Source organism: Rhinopithecus roxellana, chromosome 9 (assembly GCF_007565055.1).
Source record: "Rhinopithecus roxellana isolate Shanxi Qingling chromosome 9, ASM756505v1, whole genome shotgun sequence".
Classification (NCBI taxonomy): domain Eukaryota; kingdom Metazoa; phylum Chordata; class Mammalia; order Primates; family Cercopithecidae; genus Rhinopithecus; species Rhinopithecus roxellana.
In genome coordinates this window covers 126786200-126812864 of record NC_044557.1, presented here as the reverse complement: position 1 = coordinate 126812864, position 26665 = coordinate 126786200, and the positions used below count along the sequence as shown (strand labels likewise).

The window sequence follows — 26665 nt, the reverse complement described above, 5'->3', positions numbered from 1 at the left end:
TAAGTCAGTGTTTTATTGGGGTGTTGTGGACATCTAGGAAAAGGGCTTCCACATATGACAGAGGGAATAGAAGACTGTCCTGGGGAAAAACACCCTCAAGTTGACGAACTTGGGCTGAGTCATGAAAGGTAGGTAGGCAGAAAAGAATGGCTGGGCATTTCAGGTGGGGACTGGCAGGACTACAGGTAGTTCAGCATGGTTCAGATGTGTATGGGCTGGTAAGAAAATGGTCCAGATAGGCAGAGACAATCCAGATCCTGAAGGGTTTTGTGCATCTATTTATCCTGAAAGCTTTGGAGAGTGGTTGGAGGATTTAAATATGAGAGTGATAGGGTGGACCCGATTAACGTTTTAGGAAGATCAATCTGGCAGCAGTATGTAGTATGCATGGAAAATTGTGAGACCTGAGATGGGTAAGACACTTAAGGAGCCGTGGCTTTCAACTTAGATTTCTCTTTTCCCACCTCTAGAAATCCAGTAAGCCGCTAGGTTGAGGCCTATAAAAAGAGAACCAACGACTGGGGATGATCTTAAATCTTAATTTTGGGAGGATGATACATTTCAGTTGAAAGTCATCCCTAGTACTTGGTTACGAAATTTTTAAAATTTCTTGAAAATGAAACTTTAGGTGGAGCTAAGCCAAGGAAATCATGAATGTAAAGCATCAGCCTTTCTCATACTGTTTCTTTCCCTCCAGCTTAGGTCTGGGTATTTTGTAGGACTACGTGAAGCTACAGCCCTGATTTTTGTATATTTTACTTTTATATCCTCAGGATCAGGTAGACAGAGCTGATACCTTCCCTCAGGTACTAAAAAAAGTAATTGACTGGATGAAATTGAAGGAATTAGGAACAAAGTATAAATACTCAATTTTAACAGATGGGTAAGTATTTAGGAAGATTATTTTTTATATCTACTTTTTAAAGATTAAAGATACCCTAATTTATTTAACTTTTAGAATAACCACAAACTATTATTGAAGACCCTAGAGTCTCACCCCACAGGGGATAGTGTTTTTCCTTTCACCTAAGGATGAAAGAGAGGAGGAAAGCAGTGGTCACAGTTCAATCCAGGACTAGAACACTACAGAAAGATCAATATGTAAAGCTAAAAAGACTTTCCTAAAACTCTGTTTTTATCATGACACTCCTTGCTCAAAAAAGTCCAGACTCTTGAGCTTGGCATTGAAGGCCCTTTCATCGCATCCCACCCTACCCATTTAATCTAATTCACCTGCCATTAATCCTCTTCAGTCAGACTGGCCCAGGAATTCACATGGTTTATCCTTTCTCTATGTACTTACGTATGCTTCCCTCTCTACTGAGAGAGTCTCTTCTCGACAACTTCTTTGTCATTTTTCAAGGCCCATCTTGTGTTTTACCCTGACAACGCCATTGATCTTTTTTCCTTGAAACCTTATAACTTCTATGATATGTACCATTCATGTTGACATCTGACCATATATTCTGATATGTAATCTTTATGTACATACATCAGACTTACTTTTGCAAGGAAATTTAAAATTCTTTCAGAGAAGGACTTTTGCTGCCTGATAATCTTCCATAATGCTTACCTTAGTGGTGAGCTTAAAGTATATGCCCAAAAAGCATTTGTTAAAAGCTAAATGGGAAGATCAGAAAGATTAAAACATAGATGACAGACATTGTGCCAGGGCAATCTCCTATACCTTAAGGCCATTAAGGTTGAAAAGAACATCCTAAACAACTTCTGTTTCAAACTGTACAGATAATCCTCTATCCTTGAGATGTCACCAACATAGAGGGTTTAGAGATCCTCACATATGATAGGAGTAGAGCATTGAATTTAATCACGTCATAACTGTTAAGTTTGGAAAAATGTTTATGGACCTCTTTAGAAATCTATTACTGATTTTAAACATGAATGAGCAGTGCTCTGCTAAAGTGTATAGGTGTTTCTGCCGTAATATAGTATATGCAGTTCTGTTAAAGTGTCATTTTCTGGGACAGATCACTCAAAACCTATGCAATTTTGTAACTAGAGCACTAACAAAAACCAGTCATTGGAGTCTCCATAAATAATTTGGACACAGCCCAGGCAAGCAACTAAGGGAAGGGAGGGTTGTATCAAAGTATATTAAAATTGCACAGAAGCACTAGTATCCTGGGGACATAAACTTGTTTTCAATTTTCTTATAATATAGTTGACATTATTATAAGAAAATGCAAAGGATTATGTCTTGTTCCCAGTATAGCAGTTGAGTTGAGGGCTTTTTTATTTCCTGCTGAAGTTTATAATTTCCACTGCTATTATTCTGACTCTCCTTGCTTAAGAATAACCACATGTGAACCAACACAATTTCCGTATTACACAATCAGTATTGTCCTTAACTACAATAAATTGGTTAGTGTTATAGAAACATGTTGTAGCAGAATAAATTGTGTTTTAACCATTTGATACCAGCTACTTTTGTCTCTTCCATTTTTTTGTTTTTGGTGTCACACTGTCAACTTACTTTGCTAAGTCTGGAATTTAAAGTAAGCTTAGCATAATACTCAGCAAGATAGAAGCCTGCCCAGAACCATAAAAACAATCAAGATGAGCCTAATAGGAATTAGTTGGTGAGCAAAAATTAATATATCCGACTTCTTTGTTTTTTAAAGCTTTATTTTGAATTAGTATTTTGTAGGAAGCAAGGTTAATTTTGTCAGGTTAATGTTACGTGTGAATATGAGAAAGTTGACATCAATAAAAGATTTAAAATACTCATTTGTAAGAATAGTATGCCGTTTATTTCACTAATTTTTTCCTTTTTTGATTTATAGTTCTTGGGATATGAGTAAATTCTTGAACATGCAGTGCCAACTCAGCAGGCTCAAATACCCTCCTTTTGCTAAAAAGTGGATCAATATTCGGAAGTCATATGGAAACTTTTACAAGGTAAAATTTCTATATTTAATAATTATATGGTTCTTCATAAATTTGTTAAATTTTGCATGTACGTTGTTGTAATTTTCCAGGTGTTTTTCATGGAAAAGGGCCATATAATTAGTTCTTACTCTTCAGATTCCAAATTAGTTATGTTCAAATTAGATAAACCTTTTTCTCAATTCAACCTGTTAACTTTATTTAAATAGGTTAACTGTATATACCTGACAAGTTTGAAACTGTAGGGGCAGTCAGTATATGGATCGTTTGTGGAGCAAATGCTCCCCACTAGATTTTAATTTTACTTTACATTTATCAAAGTTATTATGTGTGTGTGGTGTAAATGTTTAAAATATTATTGCAAGACTTACAATGAATGTCAGTATTCTGCCATAGCCTTCACCAGAACTGGCTCCTGTTCTGAGGCAAACACTTTCAACTTCTGTAAAGCTCTTTTTTTCCCCCCCCCCGAATATTGACCTTTGTATTTCTAAGTTTCATGCTTATACTACTTCTTGAGTTTTCAGTTTGTGACCTATTGAGTTCCTGCAATGAAAGATGAAGATTGAGCCTTGACTAAGCTACCACTCCCGCATGTCCTTCCCTTCCTGCATCTTCCTACTATAGCTCTATTACCTTTCAGTCAGAGCAGTCAGTGTTCACAACTTTCCTCTAGATGTAATAATTTACTTCTGGGGTTGTTTACTTATCCCCTTACTCTCCATTCAAACCATAAACCGTAAGTCACTGCTCATGACTGAAAACACTCATGTCGTCTGTCAGGTTTTCTTTTTTCCTCTTTTTTTCCTTTGCAGACTGTCTTCCTGGAGCCTTGAATCCTGTTCTAATCTGACCTATTAGTTCTTCAGACTTCTTTTAAAATCATCTTAGGGGATTTCCTTTGATTTTCGCTCATTCGTTAGATCCTATGTCGTCATTTTTCTCCCTTACAGTTTCATTTTGGAGAAGGATATTCTAAAGTAGTTTCATGAGAAAAGGTGCTTTTCCTTACAGACTCTTCTGTTTTAACAGTCTTTTAAAACTGAGAAGTATGCATGCAGAAAGTAGAGTTTTGCAGATTGTTATAAAGCAAATACTCTTGTAACTTCCACCCACTTAACTCCCTTCCTTCCTCCTGGAGTTAACCCTCATTCATCCTTTCATGGTAATCATTTTCTTATCATTCCTTATAGCTTTAATATTTAAATGTGTATCCTTATACTATACAGTTTTGTCTGGCTTTGAGCACGATATAATTAGTGTTATACTGGCTATATTATTTATTTTGTTTTTTTTCCTCAATATTGTGCTTGAAATCTATCCACATCATGTATGTCACTACAGTTCATTCACTTTATTGCTATTATTTCCATTGTGTGATTATACCAGATTTGTTTATCTGTTCTACTTTGGCCATTTGGATTGTTTTTATTTGGGGCTTCTATGAAGAGTACTGTTATAAGCATTCTTGGGCATGTCCCCTGGTGTCTTTGTGCACTGATTTTTCTGGGGTATAAACCTAGGAGTCCAGTTGCTGGGTCATGGGGTACGTACATCATTGACATTACTAGATAATGCAAACATAGTTTTCCAATGGAGTTGTACCAGTTTGCACTCTTATCAGCACTGTGTGAGTTTATAGTTGCTGTAAGTTTTTGCCAGCATCTGATATTATCAGACATTTTAAATATTTTTTAAATTTGGTGGGTGTGTGATACTATCTCATTGAGGTATTAGCTATCTGGATTGCTTTTTTGTAAACCCCTTGTTTAAATTTCTGAGTGTTTAAAAAAAAATGGTAGTCTGTTCTTCCATCACCGGTGTTTTTTACTGGTTTATAAATTTTTACTTTGGATGGATGCTAGTCCTTTAATTATATTTGATAACTTTTTTATGTGCATTTTTTGTTTGTTTATTTGTCTTTGAGATGGAGTCTCATTTTGTTGCCCAGGTTAGAGTGCAGTAGCACGATCTTGGCTCACTGCAACCTCTGTCTCCCGGGTTCAAGCAGTTTTCCTGTCTCAGCTTCCCGAGTAGCTGGGACTACAGGCGCCCGCCCCCACACCTGGCTAATTTTTGTGTTTTCAATAGAGACAGGGTTTCACCACGTTGGCCAGGCTGGTCTCGAGCTCCTGGCCTTAAACGATCTGACGCCTTGGCCTCCCAAAGTGCTGGGATTATAGGCGGAGTCACCGCACCTGGCCTTTTGTGGATCTTTTTTTTTTTTTTTTTTTTTTGAACTCATTTTGTGAATTTTTTAAAAAATTGTGTTATGAAAAATTTCAGACATACAGTAATAGGTATAATGAGTCCTCATGACCCAGGTTCAACAATTACAAACTCATGGTCAGTCTTGTTTCATGTGTATCCCCACCCACTTTCCTCTTCCTTACTATTTTGAGGCAGAAGTTAGACATTATGTTATCTGTAAAAATTTCATTACAAAGCTCCAAAAGCTAAGGGTCATTTTCTTAGAAACACAGCTACCCTACCATTGTCACATCTTTTTTTTTTTTTTTTTTTTGAGACGGAGTCTCGCTCTGTCGCCTAGGCTGGAGTGCAGTGGCCGGATCTCAGCTCACTGCAAGCTCTGCCTCCCGGGTTTACGCCATTCTCCTGCCTCAGCCTCCCGAGTAGCTGGGACTACAGGTGCCCGCCACGTCGCCCGGCTAGTTTTTTGTGTTTTTTAGTAGAGACGGGGTTTCACCGTGTTAGCCAGGATGGTCTCGATCTCCTGACCTCATGATCCGCGCGTCTTGGCCTCCCAAAGTGCTGGGATTACTTACAGGCTTGAGCCACCATGCCTGGCCCATTCTCACATCTTAAAAAATTAGCAGTAATTCATTCATCAAATAGTCATAAATATTTTCTTTTACCTTTTGTGTGTTGAATCAGATCAGAATAAGGTTCACAGATTTGTAGTTGGTTAATATGTTTCAAGTTTTTTAGTCATTGATATGTGTGATATCTTAATATGTCTCTTTAGTTTTTTTAATCTCTTCTTTTTTTCCCCAGCAATTTATTTTATTTTATTCTTTAAAGAAACTGAGTCATTTATCGTGTTATGTTTCCCCTTCTCTGGATTTTGTAATTGTATCCTGGAATGTGGTTTCAGAGATGTTGCTGTCTTCTGTATTTCATGTCAATTTATACTCCATTGGAGAAGCTTGATCCCCTTTAGGTTCTTTTTTTGCTACAACTCCCAGATGGAATAATTTTTATTATTAAGAATTAATAAACCTTAAAATAATTTTCAGTCAGGCATGCATAAATCTACAGCTCACAGTGTATTAGTGTAATGAGAAAGTTGTAGATATTATAAGGCAATAAAATGCTCCCTGCTTTTTTGAGTAAACAGTGGTTTCTCTTTGTGGACCTGTTTATTTTGGCCAGTTTGTTAGCCTACTCTTTTTTTGTGTGTGGTTTTCCCCTCTTCATAATAGATAACTATAATGCAATTAGTTGTATAAGTAGAAACTTACGTTTCCTTTTTTTTTTTTAAACCTTATCTAAGACCTAAATAAAACTCTGTCACAAGTTTCTGTTGTCTGTAATGCTAATAAGGTATATTATATGGTATGTCTAAAAACATTTTTCTTTTTTTAAAAATAAAAATGACTTTTTTTTTTTTTTGAGACAGAGTCTTACTCTGTCTGCTAAGCTGGACTGCAGTGGTGCAGTCTCGGCTCACAGCAACCTCTGCTTCCTGGGTTCAAGCAGTTCTCCTGCCTCAGCCTCCCGAGTAGCTGCGATTACAGGCGTGCACCACCACGCCCGGCTGATTTTTTTGTATTTTTTAGTAGAGATGTGGCTTCACCATATTAGCCAGGCTGGTCTTGAAGTCCCAACATTGTGATCCGCCCCCGCTTCGCCACCCAAAGTGCTGGGATTACAGGCGTGAGCCGTCGCACCCAGCCAAGAATGATGTTTTATCCAACCTTTCTTGGGGGCAAAGGGTGGAAATGGGTAATTAAACTTGGAGCTTAATGTCTTTCATAAATTTAAAAGGTAGTAACTGTAATACATTTCTGTGAAATAATTGGCTTAGGCTAAAATGGGACTTGGTTTTTCTAAAAGTAGGCTGAAGTAATATGAATGAAAATAAGGTCCAAGGCACATTTTTATACAAGATTTTGGGGGGAAAACCCAAACTTTCTTTGTGCCTGGCATATCAAGCGCAAATGTGGGCTTAGCGTTTACAAAATTATACAGCTGTTTCTTTCTTTCTTTATTTTTGTTGAGATGGAATCTCACTCTGTCACCCAGACTGGAGTGCAGTAGTGCGATCTCAGTTCACTGCAACCTCCGCCTCCTGGGTTCAAGCAATTCTCCTGCCTCAGCCTCTCAAGTAGCTGAGATTACAGGTGCCTGCCACCATGTCTGGCTAATTTTTTTGTATTTTTAGTAGAGACTGGGTTTCACTATGTTGGCCAGGCTGGTTTTGAACTCCTGACTTCGCCCCCCTTGGCCTCCTGAAGTGCTAGGATTACAGGCATGAGCCACCACGCCCAGCCTTCTTTATGTCTTTATAGGCCTATGTATATGCATTAAAGTGCTGTTGCTGAAGTAAAAGGAAAGGATGAATATACCTCCTTGCTGTAAAATCTGTTTTTTTTCCCTCCCTTTACAAATACTTAATTCTGGGTTGAATTTAAGATAAACTCACATGAATTCATTTTCTTTGGAAATTAGACAATTTCTGCCTTTGCTCTTCATATGTGTTAAACACAAAAAACCTTGCTTACACATGTAGAAAGTTGAAACTACAGTGAAATGTTACTGCTTTCAAATGAATGACAGGATACTATGTTTGCAGAAATCCACAACTTTTCTAGGGGCAGAGCATAAAGTCTCATCTCCGGTGTACAGTCAGATTGTACCTATGAAGCTCTTTTCTTAAAGTTGAATTCTCAGGCTGAACAGAGATTGAGAGAAAGGATCCCTTACCTCATCATACTCTGGTGTTGAAAGGGAGGAAAAATACTTAATTTTCTCCTACAGTTTTTCCAGGTTGTACTCAGTTAGACTTGAGACTTTCAAATAGCTTTCCTCAGTTGATATCAAACCCAAGCAAAAGGTGGACATTTTAAGGTTTTCTGTTATAACATGATTATTTCCAAAGACATACTCCATTACCTTTGAAATGCAAGAATCTTGTCACTTGAAGTCAAACATTTTCTCCAGCTTCTGATAGGGACTTGTTCAGCTGGGTTATGTGATGAGAAATGTCTAAAGGAGGCTACGTTTTGCAGCCCTTCTTCAAACTGCTCAGCAAAACCTGGCCTTTTTCTTTTCCTGTTGTTCACCTTTCAACTCAGACACCTGATGGAGAACTTTTCCTTGCTAAGCCAGAGGAAGCAAGAGGTTGGTTTGTTCTTTGTCCAGATTTTCACATCATTTTTAAAAACCTGAAGTGACTGGCCTTTGTTTAATAAAGTCAGTAACTCTTTTTCGGGCATTATCTAGGACTTTTCATTTTAATCTCTTTTTTTTTTCGTGGTAAAATATACATAATACAGGTTGAGTGTCCCTAATTGGAAATGATTGGGACCAGAAGAAATGTTTCGGATTTTGGGTTTTTTTAAGTTGTGGAATATTTGCATATACATAATGAGATATCTTGGAGATAGGACCCAAGTCTAAATATGAAATTCATTTTTGTTTCGTATATACCTCATAGCAGTGAAGTTAAGTTTCATACAACTTTGTGGATGCAACAGTGTATGTACATTGAACCATTAGAAAGCAAAATTGTTACTGTCTCAGCCATTGATACGGACAGTCTAGTTGTTTGGCATCATTCCTGATGCTACCAATAAGCAATTGCCTTCTTAGTCACACATAAATTAATTGTGTGTCATGTACCTGTGTTTTGACTGGGAACCATCACATGAGGTATGGAATCTTCCACTTGTGATGTTATGTTGGTGCTGAAAAAGTTTCCGATTTTGGAGCATTTCAGATTTTGGGTTTTTGGGATTAGGGATGTTCACCCTGTATAACACTTGCTGTTCACTTAAAAATGCTCCCAATCATTTTTAAGTGCACAACAGTTCAGTGGCGTTAAGTACATTCATATTAATTGCACAGCCATCACCACATCGTTCTCCAGAACTCTCATATTCCGGTTCAGTGGCGTTAAGTACATTCATATTATTGCACAACCATCACCACATCGTTCTCCAGAACTCTCATATTCCGAAACTGAAGCTCTGTGCCTATTGAACTTCCCCTTCCCGCCAACTCCTGACAATCATTCTTTCTGTCTCTATCAGTTTGGCTTATCTATATACTTCTTATAAGTGGAAGCATAAAATGTTTGATCTTTTGTGACTGGCATATTTCCTGAGCATAATGTCTTTAAAGTTCATGTTGTATCGTGTCAGAATTCTACCTTTCTGAGGCAGAATAAGAATTCATTGTATGTATTTACAGGCTGAGTATCCCTAATCCCAAAATTCAATATCTGAAATGCTCCAAAATCTGAAACTTTTTGAGCACTGACATTGTACTCAAAGGAAGCTCTCACTGGAGCATTTCAGGTTTTGGATTTTTGGATTTTTGGATTAGGGATGCAAAAGTGGTGTAATGTAAACATTTAATATTTCAAAATCTAAAACATTTCAAATCCAAAGCACTTCTGGTCCCAAGCATTTCAGATGAGGAATATTTAACCTGTACGACATTAAAAAAAAAAAGAATCCATTGATCCTTTGATGGACATTTAAGTTACTTCCATGTTTTGGCAATCATGAATAGTGCTGTTATGAACATGGGTGTACAAATATCATTCTTTTTCCTGTATAACCAGAAGAGGAATTGCTGAATCATGTGCTGATTCTATGTTTAATTTTTTTGAGGAATCTCCACATTGTCTTCCACAGTGGCTGTACCATTTTACATTCCCACCAGCAATGCACAAAGTACTACATTCTCCACATCCCTGTCAATGCTTGTTGTTTGCTGGTGTGCGTGCGTGTGTGTGTGTGTGTGTTTATGGTCATTCTAATGGGTGTGAAGTGGTATTTCATTTTGGTTTTGATTTGTATTTCCCTAATAGTGATGTTGAGCATCTTTTCGTGTGATTATTAGCCATTGACATATCATGTTTGGAGAAATGTTTATTCAGGTTCTTTCCTCATTTACTAAATGAGGTATCATGATGTTTTGAGTTGTAGGAGTTCTTTATTTGGGATATTAATTCCTTATCAGATATATTATTGCAAATGTATCTTCTGTTCCATGGGTTGCCATTTCACTCTACTGATAATGTCTTTAGTAATAAGGTTTTTAATGTTGATGAAGTCCACTTTATTTTTTCTTTTGTTGCCTGTGTTTTGGTGACATCCAGAAAATCATTGTCCAATCCATTGTCATAAAGCCTTTTCCATATGTTTTCTTCTAAGAGTTTTATAATTGTATGTCTTACATTTAGGTCTTCCATCAATTTTGAGTTAATTTTGGTATATGGTGTAAGATAAGGGTCCAACTTCATTCTTTTGCACGTGGATATTCAGTTTTCCCAACACTGTTTGTTGAAAAGGCCATTGTTTTCCCCATTGATTCAGTGTATTTGTGAAGGTTTATTTCTAGACTTTATTCTGTTTTATTAGTTTATATGTCTATCTTAATGCTAATACCACTCTCTTTCAATTACTGTACTCCTTCCTTCTGTTAATGGTTGTGTTAACTTTTTTTTTTTTTTTTTTTTTTTGAGACGGGGTCTAGCTCTGTCCTTCAGGCTGGAGTGCAGTGGCCGGATCTCAGCTCACTGCAAGCTCCGCCTCCCAGGTTTACGCCATTCTCCTGCCTCAGCCTCCCGAGTAGCTGGAACTACAGGCACCCGCCACCTTGCCCGGCTAGTTTTTTTTTTTTTTTTTTTTTGTATTTTTTAGTAGAGACAGGGTTTCACCGGATTAGGCAGGATGGTCTCGATCTCCTGACCTCGTGATCCGCCCGTCTCGGCCTCCCAAAGTGCTGGGATTACAGGCTTGAGCCACCGCGCCCGGCCAACATTGTTTTTTAAATGTTGAGCCATCCTTGCATTTCAGGATAAAATCCGAATTGGTCATGGCGCATAATTATTTTAATATGTTGCTGATTTAGGTTTGCTTATATTTTGTCAAGGATTATTGCATCATGATATTCATAGGGGATATTGATCTGTAATTTTCTTTCCTCATGAGGTCTTTGTCAGGCTTTTGTATCAGCATGATGCTGACCTTAATGCAATGAGTTGGGAAGTATTTCTTCTTCAGTTTTTTTGTGGTAGTTTGAGGAGGCTTTGCTCTGAATCTTTAAATATTTGCCTGAATTCAGCAGTGAGGCAGTCTGGTTCAGAGCTTTTCTTTGTTAGAGGTTTCAGTCTGATTCAGTCTCCTTCCTGGGTATAGGTCTATTCAGATTTTCCGTTTCTTTGTGATTCAATTATTGGTAAGTTGTGTATTTCCAGTAATTTGTCCCATCCATCTAAGTTATCCAGTATTTTGGAAAAGTTATTTTTAGAAGTGCATTTTCCAAGTGATAATTAGTAGAAAGTACAAGATATATTGCAGTATTACAGCTTAAGATAATTATGGATATTTTACATGATTTGCTTTGTGATTATCCCAGGAAGCCTATGAGTAAATAGTAGAGCCGTTAGTCCCATTTTATGGATGAAGAAGCTGAGATCCTAGATGCATAGGCAAAATGGCTGTGCAAACTATGGAATGTAAAACTTAACAAATCTTGATAGAAACATGAAGAAAATACAACAATTTTTTTTCTCTTTTCTTTCTTTTTTTTTTTTTTTTGAGATGGAACCACACTCTGACGCCCAGGCTAGAGTGCAGTGGAGTGATCTCAGCTCACTGTAACCTCTGCCTCCTGGGTTCAAGGGATTCTTCTGCCTCAGCCTCCTGAGTAGCTGGGATTACAGGTGCACACCATCATACCCAGATAATCTTTATATTCTTAGCAGAGATGGGGTTTCACCGTGTTGGCCAGGCTGGTCTCGAACTCCTGACCTCAGGTGATCCACCTTCCTTGGCCTCCCAAAGTGCTGGGATTACAGGCTTGAGCTACCACACCCAGCCAATAATTCTTAAAAGTGGAGGTGCATATTGGAATTTGGGGAGTGTGAGGTTTTTTTTTTTTTTTTAGTTTATCAAGGAACAGGTTTTAAATAACTTGAAAAATATCACACGACATCATGTTTCAGTTCTTAATCTTCATTATCTTTAGCCATCCAAAAAGGCTAGTCTTTTTATCTAAGAAATCAGTCAAGTAAAGTAAAACATGATAGAAAAATACCATGTAAAATAACTAATTTGGTTTAAAAAGGTAGATCTTCAACTTACATGTCCTGAACAATACATTCCCTTTAATAAATTATTTTTAAATTTAAAAACTGCAGAGGTTTCAGATGTCTGAGGATTCAGTCTGTATTTTCAGCTAAAACTCTAAGATCATATTTTAAAGCTCTGAAAATTTGAGGGTTTTTTTTTTTTTTTTCTTTTTTTTTCCCGATGGAGTCTCGCTCTGTTGTTCAGGCTGGAGTGCAATGGCTTGATCTGAGCTCACTGCAGCCTCTGCCTCCCGGGTTCAGGCAGTTCTCCTGCCTCAGCCTCCCAAGTAGCTGGGATTACAGATGTGCACCACCATGCCTGGCGAATTTTTTTGTATTTTTAGAAGAGATGGGGTTTCACCATGTTGACCAGGCTGGTCTCAAACTCCTGACCTCAAGTGATCTGCCCGCCTTGGCCTCCCAAAGTGCTGAGATTACAGGCTTTGAGCCACATTGCCAGGCCTGAGTTTTTTATTTGCCTTATTTGACTGAGGGTATTGCCCTTTGCCTAGCTTTATTTAGCTATTTGTGCTAATTTTCAGTTTCTTATTTTTCAGCTTAACTGTGGCTTATATTACAGTTTAGAACACCAAAGAATTATTTACTAAGCTGTTTATTTTTCAGGTTCCTAGAAGCCAAACCAAACTGACAATAATGCTTGAAAAATTAGGAATGGATTATGATGGGCGGCCTCACTGTGGTCTTGATGACTCTAAGAATATCGCCCGAATAGCAGTTCGAATGCTTCAGGATGGGTGTGAACTCCGAATCAACGAGAAAATACATGCAGGACAGCTAATGAGTGTGTCCTCTTCCTTACCAATAGAGGGCACTCCACCGCCACAAATGCCACATTTTAGAAAGTAACAGCAGTTTTGTGTGTGGATCATTCCAACTGAAGTTGCTATGAAGAGGTAGCAGATGAATCTCATTGAATTAGGCCTATAGTGCAAACTTTAAGCACCTTAAAACATTTAAAATCTTATTACAGGTGATAGAGATAGATAGATGTATGTGAACAGATTTTGTAGGAAGGAGTACTGAATTCTTTGTCACCAGCACTTTTGATATGAGCAGTATTCGTTACACAGTAACAGTTCCTGCTTAGAACTGACTTTTATAATTTAAGGTGTTCACTATATTCTCTTTGGTTTTAAAATGCAAAATCTCATTGGCTGTTCTCTTGAATGTCATATCTTACTGGTGTTAAAATATGTAATGTATTTCTTTATTAACATCACTAGATGAAACCATATCTTAAAATGGAGAAGTGATTGGAAGGTAGGTCTTATCTAGCCTTTAGATTTCAAGAATATCATAGTCCTTTTGATTTTTCAAAGTTTATATATGAAGTTCACCATGTATGTGATGAATTTCATAAGGTACTTGGTATACGTATTTGCCTATGTTTCTTTTCAACTCATAATTGGAAGAATTGTGATCGATTATAGGATCTGGTTAAAAATTCAGTTACTGAAGGAATTAATGAAAACTTGGAAGAAAATACTGAAAGGAATATCATAAGGGCTGTAGCTCAAACTTCATAATACATAAATCACTGGAGTCTTTTTGGATTTGGTTGTTTGATTCTCCTTCCTTTTTTGACATATATATGCCTTAATTCTTAAATCTGAGGGACCATGCTTTGAAATAGACTGAAAATTAAGGGTCACCACCTAATTTTACTTTGTATTCAGTATCATAAGTGAGGTTAATAAAGTCAATACTTTCTACCACATATTATGTTTTTGTTATTAAAAAACTTCATTGGCCACCAGTGAAGTTAGTCAATAAAATATTTGTTTTTCTGATTTTATATAGTAAGTGGCTGCTAAATATTGAGTAATTCTTAAAAAACGAAAATGTGCATTTCGACTTGATAAGGTGTAAAACTCTTATCTAGAGGCTAAACCCATGTATTTTCAGAATTCAGTTTTTCTTGTAGATTTCAGGGGACAATTTCATTGACATTGCTTGCTTCCTGCCTTTTACCTTTTAATAAAAATTGTGATGCTACTTTATTCTGAAGATTTATATTTTATAATCAAGTGAATTTCCTCAAAGGTTTCCAAACCTGATATATATATAGGGTGAAAAGCAGGAAAGTAGACGTTTTTCTTGGTGTGGGAATTATCTACATAGGGCGGTAGGTTTCTCCTTTTTTTTTTTTTTTAAGATGTTCTCTTGCCCAGGCTGGAGTGCAGTGGCGCGATCTCTGCTCACTGCAACCTCTGCCTCCCAGGGTTCAAGCAATTCTCCTGCCTCAGCCTCCTGAGTAGCTGGGATTACAGGCTCCCGCCACCACGCCCAGCTAATTTTTGTATTTTTACTAGAGATGGGGTTTCACCATGTTGGTCAGGCTGGTCTCGAACCCTGACCTCGTGATCCACCCACCTCGGCCTCCCAAAGTGCTGGGATTACAGGTGTGAGCCACTGCGCCTGACCCAGGGCGGTAGATTTCTTAAGTCAATAAATTTCTGCTTTTGAGCAGTATCATAAAGAATAATGTGTAATCAGTATCATAAAGAATAATGTGTAAATAACAGAAGGCATGAGTGTGTGGTGTTCCTAAACTGTTAGAGATTGTAGTAAAATAAGGAAACCTAAGTGCTTTAAGTTTATACAGTTAACTCTTCGGATAAGACGGATATATGCTGAGATGTTTGTGAATCCCAGATAGCACTGTATGATAAACTGTAAAGTATTACTGAATGTTGTAAAGAATTTCCTACAAATCCTTACTGTGCCAGGGCAAAGGAGTAGAAAATAGCAAATTACAGATGGCAGGAGATCTAGACATTCTTTAGGTGAGTTTTTCCGTATAGCCATCCTACTGTGGAATTCAAATCCATGCTCTAGCAGAACTCTTATTGCCTCTCAGCACTTCCAGAGTCGCACATGAATAGCTGAAACTGCAATTGGAAAATGTGATGACAAGGAAATACTACGTTTCCGGTTTTGTTTTAGCTCTATCTGCTAATTTCTTTGCCTATTTTCCCTTTTGCCAAGTACCAACAAGCTTATGTTGTATTTCTTTTTAAGACCTTCAACATTATAAGCTCTCAGTACCCTATTTTTTTGTTGTTGTTTGAGATAAGAGTTTTTGCTCGTCTGCCAGGCTGGAGTGCAGTGGTGCCATCTTGGCTCACTGCAACTTCCGCCTCCTGGGCTCAGGTGAGATCCTCTTGGCTCAGCCTCCTGAGTAGCTGGGATTACAGATGCGTGCCACCACACCTGCTTAATTTTTGCATTTTTAGTAGAGATGGGGTTTCACCATGTTGGTCAGGCTGGTCTCGAACTCCTGACCTCAAGTGAGTTGCCCTTGACCTCCTGCGGATGTGAGCCTCTGCGCTCAGCAGAGATTTTACTCTCTTAACCCATTTTAATTCCTCTGTTGAGTCTCTGTCCTCCCCTCCAGTTTGATTTGGGATTTTGCTGATGAGATTATACTAAACATTGAGAGTACTGCATTTTACTCTTTTATTGTGTTGTCTTTGAAAGACAAATAGTACAATTTTGTACAAGGAAACACATAAGAGATGGATGTCTTTCTGGTATCCCCACGAAAACAATATTAGTATACTCTATTATTGTTACTTATTAATAGTTACTTAGTATTTACAATTTATTAATTATTAGCTATGTTAATTTTTATTCTATGCTTCATTTGCTCTGGCATTGACATAGTGGATTTCTGCTGATTTTTTTCGAATCCACAATCTTTATAACCAACTGAAAAATATAATAGAGCATTATATTTCGTTTTTATTTGTGTTCTTTTGGATCAAGTATTTAACATTTGCTCTGAAAAAAATGTTTTTGTGACGTGTCTTCGTTGCCTTGAGATAGAGCTGTTTATCCTGCCTCCTAGGGAGAAGTTTCTGCCTGGATTGAAATAAAAAAACACAGGAGTCACAAGCATGTTACCTATTAAAAGAGAGAGGGTATCTCTGAAGACTAATTAAAATGGTAATTTTTTAAAAGATGGGACCAGTTGACTTTTAGTATATCACCCCAAGTATTATCCCCAAAATGATAATGCAAAACAATAATTTGGAGACCAGGAGAAAAACTGGTAGTAGGATTATGGGGGAGGGGAAGAAGCACAGGTGGTCAAGATAATAATGCGTGTTTGGCCTCAGCTGTAGGTAGAGGTGCCAAAGAAACTACCTGCCTCACAGATGAGCACACACGGGTGCATTGTAAAAGTCTGAGAAGGATGTATTGTACTTAGAAGGAAGACTTTCCATTTCTAAGCTACTGTGGAGAAGTATAAGCTCCTTGAGACCAGAGACTGTGACTTCTGCATCTTTGATTCCAGCGACATATGATAAAATGTTTTGCACATAGTTGAATGCAGCGTTGATAAATGAAGGACAGCCTTACATCTTTTTTCTGTTATACTTAGCAATTTCCTCTTTCTTCTGCACCACCAACCTGTATTTCAAGCCTCCCTGCCCCACAGAGCTTCCAAAGCCAATAAATTTGTTAATCTAGAGCAGGGGTCAGCAAGGTCAGCAAACTGCCACCCTTGGGCCAAATCTGGCCTGCTGCCTGTTTTTGTATGGCCTACAAACTATGGTTTTTATATTTGTTAATGGCTCAAAATAATATTTTGTATAATATGAAAATTACACGAAATTTTAGTTTCTCTGAATAAAGTTTTGGAAAGAACTACCATTCTCATTTGTTTTCATGTCCTCTCTGACCACTTTTGTGCTACAATGGCAGAGCTGAATAGCTGCCTCAGTGGTACCATCTGGCCAGCAAGGCCAAAAATACTGTCTGGCCCTTTACAGAGAAAGTTTGCCTACCCTTACCTCACTTATCGAATGCAATATATGTTGCATCAACAAGAAATGGGACTGATAACATGAGAGCCTAGAGCTGAATGTTAAGGTGCAATAATGATACTTGCACCAAACATTTATTGACACTGTTAAGTACTTTACCCCATTGTTTAATAAGGATCTGGTGAGGGAGAGAGGCCTTCTCTCCAATTTATAGATGGGAAAATTAGGTCCAGAGTGGTTAACTTGCCAAAGTTTAAGTAGTGGGAGCTGTAGACTCTGGCAGTCTGACTTGAGCCACTGCTCTTTACCCCCGTGCTATGCTGCCTCCCCTTGTAGACTTTGGCTTAACCTGATATTCCAGGAACAGATAGATTGTCCTAGGTAGAGTAAACATCTTTCTGCTACAGTTTAGACATTTTCAGTGCGATTTTACTAAATGCAAATCAGGAGATAATTTGATGTTCATTCTTTGAATGAAGCAATATAAAGTGTTTTTAACTTCTAATGTAACCAGCTCTAAGGTTTTTTGGAGATGGGGATAAGTGGAGAAGGAGAAGGATTTTAGCTTTAAAATTTCCCCAGTGTTCTTGAGATGAGAAACGTTAGTGTCTTGAGTTTATAATGACACAGGCTAAAGGGCTTAAGCTTGACGGATGGATTAAGAGGTGGAAGTAATTGTTTTTCTGGATTCCTTACCAAGACTTGGGTAAGGGGCTGATACCTGAGGCTTTAAACCAGATCTGCTTTTTACTTGCAAATGAATGATCTCAAGTTAAACTTCATTAGATTTGTTTTAGGATGAATACTGCTCAATCATTGTGGAGCCACAAGGCATGCTTCATTTTATTGCACTTCTCTTTATTGTACTTTACAGATACTTTTTTTTTTTTTTTTTAGCATACTGAAGGTTTGTGTGAATCCTGTGTGGAGAAAGTCTATTGGTGTCATTTTCCCAACAGCATATGCTCACTTCATGTCTCTTACATTTTGGTAATTCTCCCTATACTTCAAACTTTTTGATGATTATTATCTCTCTTAGGGTGACTTGTAATTAGTGACCTTTGATGTTACTATCATGGTGGTTTTGGGGTACCACCAACCACACCCATATAAGACAACGAACTTAATTGATAAATGTCTGTGTTTTCCCCATCGCTCCCTCTCCAGACCTACCTATTCCCTGAGACATAATATTGAAATTAGGCCAATTAATAAGCCTACAGTGGCCTGTAAGTGTTCAAGTGAAAGGAAGAGTCACATGTCTTCCACTTTAAATCAAAAACTAGAAATGATTAAGCTTAGAGAGGAAGGCATGTCAAAAGCTAAGACGGGCTGAAAGCTATGCCTCTTGATCCACATTAGCCAAGTTGTAAATCCAAAGGAAAAGTTATTGAAGGAAATTAAAAGTGCTGCTCCAGTGAGCACACAAGTGATAAGAAAGCAAAACAGCCTTATTGCTGATATGGAGAAAGTTTTAGTGGTTTGGATAAAACATCAAACCGCAACATTTCCTTAAGCCAAAGCCTGTTCTAGAGCAAGACTGTAACTCTTGTATTCTGTGAGGGTTGAGGGAGGTGAGGAAGCTGCAGAAGAAAAATTGGAAGCCAGCAGAGATTGGCTTATGAAATTTAAGGAAAGAAGTTGTCTCCATAAAATAAAAGTGCAAGATAAAGCAGCAAGTGCTGATGTAGAAGTTATAGCAAGTTATCTGGAAGATCTGGCTAAGATATTTGATGAAGGTGGCCACACCAGACAACAGGTTTTCAATGTAGATGAAATAGCCTATTAGAAGAAGATAACATCTAGGACTTTGGTAGCTGGAAAGAAGTCAGTGCTTGGCTTCAAAGCTTCAGACGACAGGCTGATTCTTGTTAGGAGCTAATGTAGCTGGGGACTTTAAGTTGAAGCCAGTGTTGGTTAGCCATTCTGAAAATCCTAGGGCCCTTATGCTAAATCTACTCTGCCTGTGCTCTATAAAGGGAACGGCAAAGCCTGAGTGACAGCACATCTGTTTACAACATCGTTTACTTAATATTTGAAGCCTGCTGTTGAGACTTAGTGCTCAGGGGAAAAAAAAAAAAAAAAAACTTTTCAAAAGATGACTGCTCATTGACAATGCATCTGGTCATCCAAGAGCTCTGATGGAGTTGCATAAGGAGATTAATGTTGGTTTTAATGCCTACAAACAATATCCCATTCCGCAACCCATGCATCAAGTAGTAGTTCTGGCTTTCAAGTCTTATTATTTAAAAATTCGTTTCATAAGGCTGTAGTTAGCATAGGTAGTGATTCCTCTGATGGATCTAGGCAAAGTCAGTTGAAAACCTTCTGGAAAGGATTCACCATTCTGAATGCCATTACAAGCATTTGTGATTTGTGAGAGGAGGTAAAGATAGCAACCTTAACAGGAATTTGCAAGAAGCTGATTTTAGTCCTCATGGATGACTTTTAGGGGCCCAAGACTTCAGTGGAAGAAGTCACTGCTGATGTGGTGGAAATACCAAGAGAACTAGAAGTGAAGATGTGACTGAATTGCTGCCACCTCATGATAAAACTTGAGGAATTGCTTCTTACAGATAGGTAAAGAAAGTGATTTATTGAGATGGAATCTATTCCTGGTGAAGATGCTGTGAACATTCTTGAAATGACAGCAAAGGATTTAGAATATTACATAAGCTTAATTGATAAACCAGTGGCAGTGTTTGAGAGGATTGACTCTAATTTTGAAAGAAGTTCTACTGTGGATAGAATGCTATCAAATAGCATGATAAAGAGAAATCTTTTGTGAAAGCACAAAGATCAGTTGATGGAGCAAACTTCATGTCCCATTTTAAGAAACTGCCACAGCCACTCCAATCTTCATCACCTACCACCCTGATCACTCATTACTGCCCTCAACATTGAGGCAAGATCCTACACCAGCAAAAAGATTATGACTTGCTGAACACTCTTGAGTGTTAGCTTTTTCTAGAAATTTAATCTTGAAGGTGTGTATGTGTTTTTTAGACATAATGCTTTTGCACACTTCATAGACTATTGTTTAAATGTAACTTTTATATGTATTGGGGAGCCAAAACATTTGTGTGAGTTGCTTTATTGTGATACTCCCTTTATTGCAGTGGTCTGGAACTGAACCTGCAGTATCTCTGAGGTATGCCTGTATATAGTGTGATCAAGAACAAGTTTAGAATACAAGTCCTTTTTTTTCTATTTAATTGAGTAAAAGAAGAGGAGAAAGCTTATGATTTTCTGCTTGCTAGTTTAGTGTGGCACACCATCACTGGTAATGGCAGATTGATGGAAGGGAGAGGTTGAGCTTTCCCTTTCAAGTGTCCATTCTTGCTTGCCATCTCTGCACCTTTGAACATAGACCTGTTTTCTCTTTGGATTTGTTTTTGTCAGTGGGACCGTGATTGTCACAGTCACATGGGATTGAAACCATGAAACTCATGGTCCCTCCTTCCCCCTTTTAGCACAATGTCCTTTATTTTCCAGTCACTTTATCCTCACCCCCGTTTTCATCATTGCTACACAGACTATTGCTAAAATTTAACTGACTTCTCTCATGCTGTCTCTTCCTATATACCACTGTCATAAAAAAGCTTCCTAAAATGTTGCTTTGCACACTGATCTCAGAAACCTTCACATTTCTGATGGGATAAAACTCAGCTCTCTGTTGGCATATAAGACCCTTCACAGTCTGATTTCTGTCTACCAACTTTTATAGTAGCCATCTGCTCTGGGGTAATAGTTACTCGCCTCACCATCATCATTGAATTGCATGTGCACCATCCTACTTCTGTCCCCAGGAAGTTAGCCCATCAGTCTTATCCTCTTGATTCTGTTTTGTTAAAGACCTGCTCTGATTTCAGCCTTCTCCTTCCCAGACGACCCGGACCTTTGGCAACAACTCCCTCTATTCGTTCACTGCACTTTTGTTGTATTCATTGGGCCCTTAATTTGTGCTTCAGAGATTCATATGTACTGTGTTGTTGGGGTTTTTTCTGTTTCCCCAACAGGAGTATAAATTATTCAGGCATATTTTCTTTCTTATATCTCAAGAACCTAAGACACAATGGGTGCTTAGTTTAAAACAATTAGAGATGGTAAACTATATTCTCTAAGGTTAGTACCTGTTCCTGAAATTGCAAAAGGTAGCGTGAAGTCTTGACTGCTGTGATGAATGAGTTGCTGCTTTGGCAGAGTTACCGATATGAGCTATCCCCTTTTCTGTTACGGTGCACCATAAATAAATTTTTGCAGGCTCTATCTCCAGTAGAAATGTGTAATCCCTGTCTATGCTTGACTTTCCCTCTAGGTGCCAGGAAAAGCAAACAGATGTTAAGCTGTCCTTCCTGGTAGTTCAGTCTGTACATTGCTGATAAAAAAGAAAAAAAAAAAGTCCGTTCCAAGTATCTTTGGCCTTGGAAAAGGTTATTGCTTGCCTTTCCTCTGTGTTGAGCACTGATTTTTCAAACTTTTTTGCACAAGTATTCCCTAATACTTAAAAAAAATGGTTTTAAAAGGAAACTGTATCTATTTGCACATTTAAAGCTGTTCCTAAGTTTAAATATTGGCAAAAGAGACAATACCAGCATAGTAGAAATACTGAGATTTTAAAACAAAACAGGCTTCATTATATAATCAGTGGAGTCTACATACCGTAGAAATTTAGTACCATTATCTACATAGAAACTGCATAAAGGTTTTTAAAATTCCTCTTTCTCCTGGAACTTGTATTTTTGTTGCAGTTCTCCCACAGGATTTTATTCTAATGTAATACAGTAGTCCCCTCTTATCCGTGGTTTTGCTTTCCATGGTTTCAGTTATCCAAGGTGCAGTAACAAGATATTTTGAGAGAGTCCACATTCACATGACTTTTATTGCAGTGTATTGTTATAACTGTTCTATTTTACTAGTTATTGCTATTAATCGCTTTTCCTAATTTATAAATTAAACTTGATCGTAGATAAGTATAGGAAAAAACATCAGGTTTGGTGTTATCCAAGGTTTCCGGCATCCTGGGGTTCTTGGAAAGTATTCCCTGTGGGTAAGGGAGTACTGTACAGCAAAACTCCACCACAGTATCTAGGTAGGACCCCAAAAAATTGAGTTGTGAAAATGTGGGGTCATATTATTGCAAGAATAATGAAAAAATACATTTTAGTTTGTACTATCGCACAAAGATGCAGAAATAAAGTTTTGGTGAAGGTTACTGTTTCACCATCATTAACTGACCGGTCACTAAACTTAGAAAGTCCCCATTGATGACAAGGCAGTCACTTTCTAGCCTCCACCACCACCTGCCATCTCAGAGAAGCTTACAGCTTTCAGCTCCTGTGTTTGAGCAGAGGCTCTGGGCTGGAGTACAGGGACCAATTCCACTACATCCGGTTTTCATCTTGTAGCTTGTTGTCATCGGGTTTTACTCTATATTTTTATGCCTGAAAGTCATTGATCATACTGTCATACATCTTTGCAATAAATGTATATACATTTAAAATTATATGTGACTGAGTGCAGTGGCACATGCCTGTAATCCTAGCACTTTGGGAGGCTGAGGTGGGTGGATTGCTTGAGCTCAGAAGTTCGAGACCAGCTTGGGCAACATGGCGAAACCCTCTTTCTACAAAAAAATTCAAAAACTTAAGCCAGGCATGGTGGCACAAGCCTGTAGTCCCAGCTACTTGGTGGGCTGAGGTGGGAGGATTGCTTGAGCCCAGGAGGTGGAGGCTACGTTGCATGGAGATCTATTTATTTATTGTGACATAAGGATGTATTAAATTCTATATTTACTCAGTCATTTGCCTAATGGATCAAGATATAAATATATTAAAATTTTTGGAAATTCTTTAATGACATGTTTTTACAATTAGTTTATATAGCTGGATTAAAATGACATTGCTAGAATGAAAGAGGGTCCAGCATCAATTCTATAACTTTACCTAAAAGCCTTTTACTCAGTTCTTTAATTTCCGTGACGAAAAATCACGTCATCTATCATCTGTGATGATAAATCATTCTGCAGCTGACAGCATGATTAGTTTCTTGTTTATTTTTGTTGAAAACAGATTTTTGAAAGTTGCCTTTTAGAGGTGTTTACTTAGAATTTACTCATTCTCATATTTAGGGATGTAAACGCAAAGGGCTTTACCAAGACTATCAAATGATTATTAATTATATCTGTTACTCTTTAACCTGGAAAACCTTTATTTATTTCAGTATATTCCTAAAGGGTTGGGAAAATCCAACCTGTGCGTTTTGGATGTAATACTCTTGGTACAGTTAGTGCTTTAAATATATTTTCATTATGTGTTTCATCAAAACCTTGGTACTACAGATTTAGTCATTCAATTCGTGGTACATGTCCATCATATAATGAAATCAAGCAAAATATCCATTTCATGAATCAGATCAAACTACTGACTTTGTCAGAAAAAAAGTCTGACTTGAAAATTCATGTTAGTGAATTTTGAACTTATAAAAATCATTAAAAACCATCCCAGAACACCTTTTGTAAATGCTTAGTGAAAACAGTCAAGACTTAAAATTTCCCTTATTTAACTTATAACAAGTCACAGTCACCTGTGGCAGAAACAAGTTATTTAGGAAGCAAGTTAGGTTGATAAAAAGCAAGATACTCCTTCAATAAAGGTGTGTACGTATATTGAGCTAGGATGTTTGGCTTTTGTTAGAATTAGGAATCAAAATAACATTAACTTTTACTAGGATTATGCTTTTCCTATAGAATGCTATCCTGCTAAAAACTAACTGGCAGCTATCTAGAACCTAATTTATTTTCTGTTAAGAGGTAAATATTTCCCATTTCATAAGATGAAGTAAATTGATATTTGACTGTATTTGGAGTAAATATTTCATAATATGATTGTAGTCAGTTTTTTTATTTTTTGTGATCAGTTTTGTCTATAGGTTTTATTCAGTGCATCATGAAAATTCTGATAGTCCTGAAAATTATTTCAAGTACAACTGAAATATTCAGCATCACTAAACTCTTTTTGTTTTGACTGTCCAAGGGTATTTTTCCTTCCAGTCAATGATTGTTCTGTGGATGAGTTTTTAAATAGTTGAAAAAGTGACTTAGAAGAAAAGTTGTTTGTAGCATTCAGTATTTCTTACTGATACTTGCCGCTTTTTGCTGGTGAGACCTCCACCAAGAGTGATTTATTTCTTGGCAGGCGTCTTGGAGAGGGAAGTGGCCAATTTGTTCAATAAAAATCATTACTTTCACTTTACCACATATTCACATTTTGAATATCCTAACAAGTCTCCGAACATCCCCATTTCTAAATCCCCCTTTACAGAAGTTTAGAACAGGGAAAGTCACAAAGCCCTTAAAGCCTTAAGCTGACTTGACGAACCTTTCCGGGTAGGAGGCTTCTGCTTTGTTCTCTGTGTTCGCTAACGTCTTGGGGCAGCAGTGCCAACTGAACTGGGAAGGTGAGTGGTGTCTTTGTTTTGTAGAACGGAAGAAGTAGTGTGGATGCCACGGTTTTGCTTTTGTTAGAGGGCTGTATGAAAGCTCAGAATTACCTTAAATTCCAAATTAATTAGGTCATCCTGTAAAATTACCCTTGCTGAGGCACCCCTTAGAAAGTTTCAAGGTGGCCCTAGGGTTAGACACATCCCACATGAAGACCTCTGGTTCAAAGTGTTGAAAATTTCTGTTATTTTTGTATGTTCATAAAATGTTTTCATCAGTAATATAGTGTGTGTGTGTGTGTGTGTGTGTTCACATTTGATACGGTTCTTGTTTAGGACTTCCTTAGCTCTGAGAAAACAAGCTGAGTCTTTTGTAGAAAGAGTGGAGCACAAACCTGCCCCTGCCTCATTAATGTCAAAAAGCCTCTCCATCAGCCTGCCAGCACCGAGCGTTTTGAGTGCCCTTTGATAATGTCAGTAACACCTGGGTTAGCATTATTCCCACCTCAGTCTAGTGCTTACTCAGTCCTGGGCCCTGCTGAAATTGCATGCATACAAGGTATACTGTAATGAGACAGTTCTCAGTGCAGACAGCTGAGCCCCCAGTCACTTGCTCCGCTGAGTGTTTCAGCGATTACTCTGCACTTCTGCTAGCCTGCCTAAAATGCATGAAGAGTACAGTGGGGGAATAATGAGTGTGACTTTTGTTCATTCTGTGTGTCTGGTGAGAAAAATGTGGGAATTCCAAGCAACAACGTATTAGTGATGATTCTGGAAATTCAGGAGAAACAGGTAAAATGTAAAGAAACCTGAAGTTGTAAACATTGTGTTAAATCCTACGTTCCTTACTACAGATGACTTCCTTACTTCCTTGTATTCTCCCACTTCATGATTTGATAGGAGAGTAGGAGGGGGAGCTTTTAAAAATTAGGTGTGTTGCAGCATACACATTCTTTTCATCAGCCCATGGAACATTCTCCAGGGTTGACCATAGGTTAGGACACAAAACAAGTCTCAAGAACTTTCTAAAACTCAGAATAATACAAAGCATCATATCTGACCACAAGGGAATTAAACGACATCAATAACAAGGAACATTCGAAACGAAACAAACACATGCAAATTAAACAACATGCTCCTGAATGGTCAATGGGTGAAAGAAGAAATTAAGAATGAGATTTAAAACTTCCTTGAAACAAATGAAGTAGAAACACAACGTACCAAAACCTATGAGACAAGCAAAACCAGTACTGAGGGCAAGTTTATAGCAATACATGGCTACATTAAAAAACTAGAGATCTCTCTCTCTCTCTCTCTCTCCCTCTCTCTCTCTCTCTCTCTCTTCTCTCTTCTCTCTTCTCTCTTCTCTTCTAAGTTGCACTGTTGTCACCCAGGCTGAAGTGCAGTGGTGTGATCTCGGCTCACTGCAACCTCCGCCTGCCGGGTTCAGGAGATTCTCTTGCCTCAGCCTCTCGAGTTGCTGGGACTACAGGCATGCACCACCACGCCCAGCTAATTTTGTATTTTTAGTAGAGACGTGGTTTCACCATGTTGACCAGGCTAGTCTTGAACTCCTGACCTTGGGTGATCCTCCTGCCTTGGCTTCCCAAAGTGCTGGAATTACAGGCATGAGCCACTGTGCCTGGCCAAGAGATTTTTAAATGAACAACCTAACTGTACCTCAAGCAACTGGAAAAGCAAGAACAAACCAAACCCTCCGGGGGAAAGAAATTAGATATAGTAGAATAAGATAAGCATTAGGAATTTCTCAAGGCCAAGAGAAATCTCTGTAAAGAGAAGAGAAGGAACTTGGGGGCTGCATAGCCAGAATGCCTCACCTAGCATATGTTTCATACGCTGTGTCCTTGGTCCTAACTCTGTGATAATTTCTCCCTGTGGCACACAAGATTTCAACTATCCCTTCTCTGCAAAAGGTTCCTAAAATCTATTGCCCTGACCTCTCTTTTGAGTTCCAATTTCCTGGGTATTTCATAGGTGTCACCAGTGTTTTAAATTTTATACATTAAGAAACAAACAATGTTTATTTCCTCACCTACTAACCCCTCTCCTGCCTCCAGCAAGCACAGAGCCTATTCTTGTGTCACTCAAGTCAGGGAACACCTTCCCATTATACTCAAATCTGCCAGTTCCCTGTTCTTTGGGGGTGCTTAGGAGGAGGTAGCATCATTTGTCACAC

At 38.0% G+C, this 26665-nt stretch overlaps 1 protein-coding gene across 5 annotated transcripts in view; it reads left to right on the top strand.

The window, feature by feature from the left end:
* ERI1 (exoribonuclease 1) overlaps positions 1 to 26665 on the top strand; it is a 119609-nt gene that overhangs the window by 14444 nt on the left and 78500 nt on the right. For 2 of the 5 annotated variants that reach the window (XM_030937924.1, XM_030937925.1), the window contains exons 5-6: positions 774 to 883; positions 2805 to 2919. In XM_030937924.1, the coding sequence (XP_030793784.1) occupies positions 774 to 883; positions 2805 to 2919 (225 nt within the window). Of the gene's footprint in view, positions 1 to 773; positions 884 to 2804; positions 2920 to 12859; positions 14052 to 16106; positions 16911 to 26665 lie in introns of those variants that run through there. The other 3 variants (XM_030937927.1, XM_030937926.1, XM_030937923.1) reach the window with 3 other exon arrangements.